Consider the following 10,929-nt stretch of genomic DNA (forward strand, 5'->3'; position numbering starts at 1 on the left):
GAAGGGCGCCATCTTCTGCTCCACCAGCACCTCTCGCACCGGTAACCTGGCTTACCTTGGGGGTCTCCCATTCCAACCAGACCCGGCCTCGCTGAGCTTCGGGGGGTCAGCCAGATCAGAATACACGCTGATAACACTGGTGCCATACGAGACGTGCTCGCGCCTCAGGCTTAGCAAGTGAGACCCAGCGGAGGGGAGAAGCAGAAGTAGTAGTGTTGGCTGTTTTAGATAAGGATCATCACATAACATCCTTGAAAATGAGATGCGTTTACATAATGCATAATACATAACACATAACATAATACATAACCATATATACAGTATGTATGCACTATTTCTGAGTGCATACATATATATGGTTATGTATTACTAAGAATTTGAGAATAACCTTTGAGAAAATATACCCACAAAGACACTGCCCCCCCCTCCGAACAAACAGTGTAGCTATAGTAGGTCCTCTCAAATTAAAAAAAAAATTGCGAACCAAATGGCATAGTCTTTTACAGTTAATCAAGAAATTCACAAATATTTATTAGTGATCTGTTTTCACCCTATGTGGTTGTAGTAGGGTATGGCAAAAAATAATCTGAAAAGGGTCAAAGGGACAAACGCGGAAAAGCAAATGTATGCGATTGTGCTCTGTGAGGCTGTGTATGTGTGCATGCCGGTGAAGCTTGTTGTAGCAACAGCCGTCTCTAGGGACAAGCGGTATACAGATTGGGTGGAAACAAACACCAGGCTGCTGCAGCCTCCTGTTAAACACGGTGGAGGGCGCAGGGACGTGAAATCCTGCGGTCGACAGCACCAGGAGACAGGCTGGCGCAGGTACCGGGCATGCTCTCTCTGCCGTAACAGCGCTAAGTTCATTGATTCAATTGCTGATGATCTTCCTCTATAAGAAAAGTCTCCTTTAATAAGGGTTGCTAAAAGGTAATGATATTTTGGATTTGTATTTCTTCGGACTGCCATTTTAATGTGTATTTTAACGCATTAGTAAAGTCCATATGCAGTTCACTTTTGTAATACCGATCAAAATGCTGTAGTACTGTTATTATGGAGGTAGTTTTTATGATAAAGCTGCTGTCTTTGAGCGATATTATACAAAAGAAATCAATACAGTGGAATTGTTTTGCAATTGTATTGAACTGACTCTGGGTGATACAGGCAATTTAATTCTAATCCACTGCATGTAGTTACGTATTTGTAAAATGTTTGTGGGGGGGAAAAAAACATTTGTGAATGTGACGTAGATATCGTTTGTCTTATAAAATACATGGAGAAGTTTGTTTTTATATTATTTTCTCGGCGAATTAATATTGTGTTGAGTTAAACGATGAAAGGAGCGGGATGGTCAAGTTTCTGTCTCAATCTCATTCTCGTTCGGATCGGACTTTGGACAGCGATGGACTCGTCGAGCCAGCGTGAATCCCAGCTGGGTCCGGAAAACGGGACCGTCTGGACCTTCTCCCCGTCCGGGCTGTCCCCCGTATCCGAACTGTCCGCCGGGCTGGGAGATCTGGACTGTCAGGACAGGTGCGAGAGCCGGGGAGGTACAGTAGTTGCAGAGTGCAATACACACCATTTAAAAACGAAGTCTGTGTTATTTTCACTGACTAAAAATAGCATTTCCGAAATCTTAATACAGCATTAAATTGATGTCTGTCTTTTTAAAGCCAATAAAACGTCATATTTCCTGGTGTAACATGGGAGTCTATTCAACTACGAACGTTATTTTTAAGCAGATCTGTGGAATTAATACGCATTTATTATTTTATGAATTCAGCACCACCCCTCGCCGAAGACTGTGGCTGTCCCCCGAGCAGCTGGGCTGCAGCCCGGCCCCACACAGCGAGGTATCCGCGGAGACGCAGACGCCGACAGGTTCGGGCTCGCTGCTCGGGTTTAATTGGAAGCGTGGCTTCTTCTGTCTCAAATATCCGGTCATCTGTGTACGGTGATGAAGCACGACCACAGACAGAAAACACGGTCAAAAAATTGCTGAAGAGCTCTACGTAATGCGGTCCCACAGTAATATTTTTTTTTTTCATCTTAACATTCTTGCTGTATCCGATATAAACACAATATCCTTTTACTAATTTGGCAGCCCCACTGTGATAGTGACTGTGCTAAAACCTTAACTTCTTCTTAAGGTTTTCCTTAAGATATCTCACTAATCAAAGGTCTGAGATACAATGATTCTAGAAGTATCTTTTTAATTCAGAATCACAAATTTGAAGAACCATTTTATCCACCAACCTTTTCTCTTTCCCCCAGAAGAGACATGGGGCGCAGAGAGCCGAGAGAGGTAAGCAGACAGGAACCCAGTCAGGGATTTTAAGGAGTATAGTTCATTTTTACTGCATTTTACTGCAGTGGCCTGCCACCCCATGTATGTACTGTATGTATTTGCACTGTGTGTACAAGACACTGATATGTTAACAGCCATTTCCCCTGCTTTTACCTTCCAGCACTGGTAGTTGACTGTACTGGATCATGGGAATATCATGGAAAACTACAGTAGGCCCCACTAAGACACGTTTAATTTGTTTGTCTGGGGATTAGACCCAAAACAGTTTACACCTGTACTCCAGCTCCTACTCCACACTCTGCTTTTCATAAAAAAAAGTACAGGGTGATTCTATTGAAGTCTAATTATGAGGTTTCTTTTTTTTTCTCTGCAGATGGGCTTCTCCAAGGTCCTCTCTTTCTAGTGTGGTAAGGTCCTTTTCTGCTGTGTTAAGAGACTTTGCAAGCTGTGCAAGCTGTGCCTGGCAGCTCAATATGTTGTTCTGCCCATCTGCAGAGGAGGAGCTCCGGAAGAAGCAGAGTCAAGAAGAAAGAAAATGACTCCGTTGAAAATAAAGAAAACGTGAGACACCTTTATGGGCTATGAGAGATGAGGGTTAAAAGATAGAATACAGACTACAAAGTTCTAAAAACACATAAAGACACAGGGATTCAAAAACAACAGATACTAGAATTCTGAATTCACAAACTAGATCATGATATCAGTCAAGACTTTTCTTTTGTCTTCTACTGTATTAGATAACCATCAGTTTATCTTGATTTTATCAGCCACAGTTTAAAGGATCATACCACACAATGCTGATTACACATTCTCCAACCATTTAATCATATTTTTACATTTTTCATTTAAATTAGTAGGCACAGTTATATATTGTTAAAAAAGCCTTCTTACCCTGGCTTCTCCTTCACATTCACAGTTCTTTTCTGTATTACACAAGCTTTGTCTTTACTGTAGTGAGTGTTAAGTTTCTCCGTTCATGCTGTGAGCATCTGTGATGAACATTCGGGTCATGATGCACAAAAGGGATCACTGCAAGTCTCCCAGCAAAGTGAAGAGGAGAGATGACTGTTCCCCTCACTGCGCACTGTTACACTCCAGGCTCGGAAGCGACTGCGAGTCAAGCTGTCCAGCCTGTTTGCCAGCCCAGCAGAGGCAGGAGGGAGACGGGAGCCGAGTTCACAAGCTGAGGAGAGCTGCAGTCAGGGGGACCAGCAACCGCCAGCGCACAGAGTGAGACACCGAGCTCTGCTGAAAACCCCGAGATCACTGAAGACAATGATCCCAACTAGAGCCATTACATTGCACTGAATTACTTTGTGTGAAGGCTCTAACGCAGGAATGGACAACCCCAGTCTTTAGAGACTAGAGTCCTACAGGAATGTTTCAATTAGCAAATGACCTAAAATAGGTTTTTCCAAGTAATTAGTTTGAGTAACCCAAAGGAATTAAATCCTGAACTAAAATCACTGGTTGGAAGATGCAGGATCACTCTGTTTCAACTAGAAAGACATTTCGTTGCCAGCAACTACTGCTGCATGCTGTATTGCTGTGCGTTTGATACATACACTTTGATTGATTGATTGATTGAAAAGTATGCTTTCTTGATGAGAGATGTAAGAAAGCACAACTCAATTCATTTACTCCTTACAAAGTCTCAGATCTGCTGCAGGTGGTCATGGGAGCACATGATGGCTCTACGGGAGCAGCAGGGAAGGATGAACATTTAGCAGGAATTGAAGGTGTCTGTCACATTTTAAACGTCCAGACAGCCCCACACTTAAAAAAACACAAGATGCCTGAAATATGACCTGTTTTATATATTAATAATAAGACGTATGCTGTGCTTACACATACCTACCTGTATGACATTTAAAACGGTCTTTTTGTCCTCTGCAGACCGTGTTTCCTCTCTGGGGTCTTCAGTCAGGGTGCCGGGTGCCTGCCTTGGACATCCCACACTCTGCCATTCAAGACAGAAACCTGATTGGAGACTTCAGCAAAGTTAGCAATTCTCAGTGCTAAGTGGAGACTGTGTGGAGTATTCATGAGCTACAGTAGCAATTCAGTCACAGGATTGTTTGAAAAGCTTGATATTGTGTGGAGAAGTTCACTTTTCTGGATCTATGATGTTGAAGCGTAGTTGTAGTTTTCTATGTAACACGCTTTCTTGCTTATTAAAGAGTGGTTATGCTGAGCAACTTAGTGGTAGAAGATTCTAATGAACCTTCCACAGCAGAGCGCTGCCCTGATCACGAAGTACTGCCCTTACAATTTTGTAAGCAGCGTATGTATTTCTCTGAGCCAAAGCCGCTGTCCTTAAACTGCCCTCAGCATGTTGTTTCAGTCCCAGCCGGCGCAGTCAGATGTGGCAGAATGCTAAGACAATAAGTATAGGAGATAAAAGATTTCTTAATGGAAAGAAATATGGCTTTGAAGATATGTAAGTGCGGAGTGCGTTTCTCACTAGTCCTCTTGTTGTGTTTTAACAGCCTCATCTCTTCACTAGGGAGAAAGGAGAGCACCAGGACCTTCAGTACATTTCTGGGCAGACAGTGAGTAACACTATTCACCCCTACTCTCCTGTCACAGCTTCCTTTAACAAGACTTTCGTAAAACACTACAATGCAGGGCCTAGCAATCTGCAAGTGTAACAGACACAGTCAACTCAAGAATCATCGGCACCCTTCATGAAATTGAGCAAAAATGAATGTATATAATAAACAACACACACAATGAGTCATGGTTTGGGCTCAAACAGATGGGGAAGCTGTATACTTTTATTTTAACACAATTTTTCAAACCCAAAACATTTTATTGAGTAGTACAATTTTTTTTCTGCAAAACATAGGTTTCAAAATTATCGGCACCCCTAGAATTAATATTTGGTGATGCCTCCCCTGAAGAGGATAACAGCACTGAGCCTCTTCCTGTAAAGTGTGACAAGGTTGGAGCACACTTTTGGAGGGATCTTGGACCACTCCTCCGTGCAGAACATTTCACGATCCTTGATAGTCTTAGGTAGTCTGATAGTCAATTCAGACCACACGTTTTCAATAAGATTTAAGTCAAGTCAAGAGGACTGCATACAAAGAAAAGCACCTGATACCCACAGTAAAATATGGTGGAGGATCATTGAAGCTCTGGGGCTGTTTTTCTGCTGGTGGTCCAGGGGCTCATGTTAAGATCGATGGCATAATGAATTCCACTTAGTACCAGGATAATTTATCCCAAAACCTGGTTGCCTCTGCCAGGAGGTTGAGACATGGCCATAGATGGACCTTTCAACAAGACAATGACCCAAAACATACATCACAAACACAGAAATGGTTACAGGAACACAAAATCAATGTTTTGCAATGGCCATCTCAGTCTCGGGACTTGAATCCTATTGAAAACCTGGGGTCTGAACTGAAGAAAGCAGTTCACGAGCGCAAACCTAAGACTATCAAGGATCGTGAAATGTTCTGCACGGAGGAGTGGTTCAAGATCCCTCCAAAAGTGTGCTCCAACCTTGTCACACTTTACAGGAAGAGACTCAGTGCTGTTATCCTCTCCAGGGGAGGCATCACCAAATATTAATTCTAGGGGTGCCAATAATTTTGAAACCTATGTTTTGCAGAAAACAAATGTACCACTCAATAAAATGTTTTGTGTTTGAAAACTTTCGTGTTAAAATAAAAGTATACAGCTTCCCCATCCGTTTGAGCCCAAACCATGACTCATTGTGTGTGTTGTTTATTATATACATTCATTTTTGCTCAATTTCACGATGGGTGCCAATAATTCTTGAGTGTATTGTATATTAACATCTACTTCGTAGTCAAGAGAATCTGGAGTATTTACACAGGACAATTATGGAAGTGAGGGCATAGAAGGAACTGAAACACGTACGTCCTGCATCCTGGACGCCTGAATGACGGCGGAAAGTCGCGCCATATTGAGCTGCGGATGATATTCCCGTATTGTCCTGCAGGTGGCGTCTCTGCTCCGAGGAGAGTACAGCACTGTAGTGAAGAGCTTCCTCATCGTTGACTGCCGCTACCCTTACGAGTACCAGGGCGGACACATAAAGGTATACCTGGGACTCTCTCCACATTTCTATACCACCTTTCCCTATTTACTTTACGTAGAAAGATAGATACAAACTGAAAAGAAAGACAAAACAAGTTTTGTTGAAAAATACATTTGCCATGAGTACATGGCAGTGCAGACTAACAATAACGGTCTGAGATGACTTTAAGCAAAAAGAAATATGAGGCGAAAACTAGCAATACTCACAACAATCAGTATAAATTCAGATGAGCTGTGGTTCGTAATAATAAATTTGATATAGCAATGAATTAAAGCCTAATACTTTTGACGGTTAATAATGAAGTGAGTAAAATAATGAAAAAAAGATCAAGTGGGCTTCTCTTTTCAGCATTGAATAAACCTATTACTTGCTCCCTAGCAAGGATTAGGTGAGTTACCCATGATCTGAACTACAGTAGCTGGGATCAGATGAGTTACCCAGCTCTGAACTACAGTAGCTGGGATCAGACAAGTGACCTAGCTCTGGACTAGCTGGGATCAGAGGAGCGACTCGTTCACTGAAGAGCATGTGGTGTCTGTGCTGCATGTTCTTACAGGGAGCTGTAAACCTGCATAGTGAAGCTCAGGTGGAGGCCGCCCTGCTCCATGAGGAAGTGCTCTCCAGGCTGTCGCCCACAGTCCCGTCTCCCGATCGTCCATCTGCGACAGGCCTCCATCCAGACTGCGGTCTCTCGACTCGCTGCTCCAACCCTGAGAGTGACTCTCCGGGGGCCGCCTTACAGAGCTCCTGCGTGGGAACTTGTGCTCCAACCAGCTCCTCGCCCCGCAGACTCCTGATCTTTCACTGCGAGTTCTCCTCAGAGCGTGGGCCCTGGCTGTACGTCTAACCCCTGTGTATAAAACATCCCCTGCTTCTCTTGTACAATTGCAGCATCCAGAAATGCCAGCTTCTTTTGCATTAGTGTATCCGCAGTTGGTATGTACTTAACATTTTCACATTTGTCTTGTTGCCAGTTGTCGTTACCTTCGAAAGATGGACAGGAGGCTTAATGCTTATCCTCAGCTTTTCTACCCGGAGCTGTACGTTCTGGCGGGAGGCTACAAGGAGTTCTACTCCCATTTCAAGGTAAAACAGGGAACCTCAAGTTGAACCTGAACAGAGACAAAGTCAAATGTAAATAGAATTCCATGAGATAAAAATCCTGTCATTAAACACTTCAACTCAAAAGTAACAGTACTGTACATAGGTATGTTTTCCTGCTCATAAGACTTTTTTTTATTAGTGTAAAGAATTCAGGTTAAATGTGATTCACTTTTACTTATAATCTGTAATTAGTCCTGAATTTGAAAACATTCTTAAGAGTTACTGGCAGACATTACCGGCGATTACAAAAAGTGGAACGTGTAGCAATCTAAAATTGTAGCAATAGTTTCCTCTCCTATTACACAACAGGGAGGAGTACAGCTGAAGAGCAGAGCTCAGTGTTGTGTATGTAACTGACCCAGAATCATGAATAATTCACTGTATTCCAACTCTCCCAAATGGTTATGCTTTGCAGAGCCTGTGTGAGCCCTGCAGCTACGTGCCAATGCTCCAGGAAGAATTCAGCGATCAGATGCACAGATTCCGGCGCAAGAGGCGGTCACGGCCAACACAGTTTGGGAAGAAGCAACTTCTGTAATAAATTCTATAAAACCGAGTTGTGACGGAGTCTTTTTACAACATGGGTGTAAAACTCCATACCTATAGTGTCCGTTTGTTTTTGTTCCAGCTTTAGTGATCAGACTAAATACGTGACTCGGAGCATATCTGGAACGAAAGCCACAAGGCCTAGGTGTCGGGGATCCGGCAGGTAGTTCTCTCGCTGTTCTTGTACGTAGCCGTGAATTCTGCGGGATGCAGAGGCAAAACAAACCAAAATCGTAATCCGGAAGCAAGGTCGAGAGGCGAAGCTGGAGGTCAGCCGAGACAGACCGAGAAGCCAATCCAAGAGACGAGATCAAAAGGGAAAGGTTAAGTCCAAAAACCGGGAAATCCAGCAAGAAAATAACGCGCACTAGAAAACTCTAAAGGAGGCTTTTCAATAGTGAGCAAGGCTTGGTGCGTGAGGGAACTTTAAATAGTGAAGGGAGAGGAACGTGGTTGGATAGTTGGTCCAGGAGCGAGAATCTGTGGAATCCGGTGCCTGTGAGAATGGGATGGGTTCAGTTAGGAATGAGCGTGAAACAGTGGGTTTGGGAATGTAGTGGGGTTTGCGAGGGCACGTGCGGGACGTGACACCAGGTCGGGAAACTAGTTTGACACCCCTGTGTTTTAGAACCACTGAATAAACGGACAAGTTGGGTTTGAGGAAAATTGGAATTCATTATACAAAATCTCACCGTTCTCACTCTTCTCCAGCCACGGGCTTTGGGACTCTGAAGACAGACTGTCACTAACCAGCGCTGCATCAAACTGTAGATGAAGTCAACCTTGGCTTTACCATGCCTTTGCCGAAGTTTGATCCAGCTACACCAGCTGCTGCTGTCAATATAAATACTGAGATGACAATTTTGTAAGCAGTGTATTCGTTTTCTGACCGAAATATGAGGCCTTCACACCCCAGATAGCCCAAAACACATGTGAATTTCCTCCGATCATCAGTAGGGAGCTCGTCCCCACATTACAGAAGTCCATCCATTTTCTAACCGTTTTGTCCAATTCAGGGTTGCAGGGGAAGCAATGGGCGCAAGACAGGATACACCCTGGACAGGAGGCCAGTCCAACACACTCACACCAGGGCCAGTTTTACCAGAAGCCAGTTAACCTTCCAGTATGTCTTTAGAATGTGGAAAGAAACCCAGTTGAACACGGAGAGGACATACAACCTCCACACAGATCCGAGGTCCAGATTTGACCCCGGGGACCCAGCGCTGTAAGACAGAAATGCAAACCACTGAGTTGCACAAATATTTCCTTACAAATAATTTACACGAGAACATAAACAAGATGACAAATGACAGACAATGTAAGGCCATTTGGACCATCTAACCATGACTAAGCGTTTCAGACAAAAAGTCATGCAGTGTGTTACCTTTGCTGTGTTAGTAGTACGTACTTCAGTTTCAAATGCTCATTCATTTGGGGAGGTGCATGTGTATGAATAAGGATGGTTGTACATTCCTGCTTTTACAGTTGATGTGTTAAACAGTCATTGCACCGCAGGATTTAGCTGAACATGTTTTGAAGAACTGTCTGAAAATAAGGTGTAAGGAACTATGTAATTTTCTATATATACAATGTTACGATCCCTGCCTCCCGGCAACGGAAGAGGCAGAAGAAGGCGTAGTCTTAGTTCAATGAGTCTACCTATCAGAGTGCGTATTCACCACCACACCTCCGTCTCATCTTGTGTTTAAACACTAGTCTTTCCCTACCTCCTCGCTCAGTACTGGTTTTTCGTTCAAGCTTCTTTGTTGCGCTACGCCTTCTACCTCTTCGTACTGTGTTGGTTTCGGACTTTGGTTTTTTCCCTTTGACTACGGTTTTTTGGATCACAGCTTGGCTTCGGTTGCTCTCTCCCTGTTTTGGATCAATGGCTTCCCCTGGACTCTCGGCTAGCTCCTTCGTCTACGGTTTTGGATCACGGTCTGGCTTCAGTTGCTCTCTCCCTGTTTGGATCACTGGCTTCCCCTGGACTCTCGGCTCACTCCTTCATCTACGGTATTAGGATCACGACTTGGCTTAATCAGCTCCTGCAAGTGGGTCCATTACTTGGTTTCGGATTCACTGGCCGAATCCGTAACATACAAGCTCTATATTACAAGTGCTGCTTGACAATTTGGTCTCTAAATGGGCAAATATCTGTAAGCAAACAGCAATCAAAAGTAGGGAAATACCTGGGGGCCCACATGGTAGCGTATGAGAGTGGAGAACCTACGCAGTATGAATGAATCGTAAATGATTGACAAGATGCCCCAGGGGTCCGTGCCTGGTACAATCTGGGACCACTCCTGACAACGCTTCAGTGTGTCATGTTGGTATAAGCGTGAAGTAGTCGTGGTGGAAATAGACATTCAGGAGCTTTCTAATGATCTTCACGTGGTTCAGATTAGAAGACTGAGGGCTTATGTGAATGTCTCACACTGACAGGCCGAAGGAACTGAACTCCAGTCTGGAACGGAGAACAGCGTGAGAGGACCTGATACAAGCATTCATACTTCTCAAAGGCCCTGATAAATTCAGTGAAGTGGACTTTTTCAGAATGTACACTGGAATGCAAACCATAGGACACAAGTTTAAATTACATGGAAGTGCATTTAAATCCGAAACCAGGAGGCATTTTTTTCACCAAAGTGTTGTGGGAGTCTGGAAGAAGCTACCCAGCCATTCTGTTGAAGCCTGTACACTGGCCTCTTTCAAGAAATCACTGGATGAGAACCTCAGATCAATTGGCTACAGGCTACCAAATGAGTTACTGTATATGAGCTTAATGGCCTCTTTTCGTTTGGAAGTTTTCGAGCGCCTTTTTCTTTTGTATTATGATAATTACGGTAGATGAAATTGTAATTTGTTTCCAGAATAGCAGTCATTACGGTAACTAAAGGTC

General features: G+C 43.6%; 1 protein-coding gene across 1 annotated transcript; it reads left to right on the forward strand.

The window, feature by feature from the left end:
- The first annotated feature begins 892 nt into the window (after nucleotides 1-892).
- cdc25d (cell division cycle 25 homolog d) lies at nucleotides 893-8,022 on the forward strand. The gene is made up of 13 exons (XM_088917197.1): nucleotides 893-930; nucleotides 1,401-1,533; nucleotides 1,784-1,881; nucleotides 2,275-2,305; nucleotides 2,682-2,715; nucleotides 2,804-2,869; nucleotides 3,407-3,538; nucleotides 4,205-4,309; nucleotides 4,798-4,860; nucleotides 6,282-6,380; nucleotides 6,937-7,217; nucleotides 7,355-7,466; nucleotides 7,900-8,022. Exons 2-13 carry the CDS (start codon nucleotides 1,403-1,405, stop codon nucleotides 8,020-8,022), a joined length of 1,275 nt encoding a protein of 424 aa, XP_088773323.1. The 5' UTR covers nucleotides 893-930; nucleotides 1,401-1,402.
- The last annotated feature ends 2,907 nt before the right edge of the window (nucleotides 8,023-10,929 follow it).

Source organism: Atractosteus spatula, chromosome 5 (genome assembly GCF_055471065.1).
Source record: "Atractosteus spatula isolate fAtrSpa1 chromosome 5, fAtrSpa1.hap1, whole genome shotgun sequence".
Taxonomy (NCBI): Eukaryota; Metazoa; Chordata; class Actinopteri; order Semionotiformes; family Lepisosteidae; genus Atractosteus; species Atractosteus spatula.

Coding starts and splice junctions, on each gene's coding strand:
- cdc25d (XM_088917197.1), top strand. CDS start 1,403: ATGGACTCGTCGAGCCAGCGTGAATCCCAGCTGGGTCCGGAAAACGGG. Junction 4,861..6,281: donor AGTACATTTCTGGGCAGACA/GTGAGTAACACT, acceptor ATTGTCCTGCAG/GTGGCGTCTCTGCTCCGAGG. Junction 7,467..7,899: donor AGTTCTACTCCCATTTCAAG/GTAAAACAGGGA, acceptor TATGCTTTGCAG/AGCCTGTGTGAGCCCTGCAG.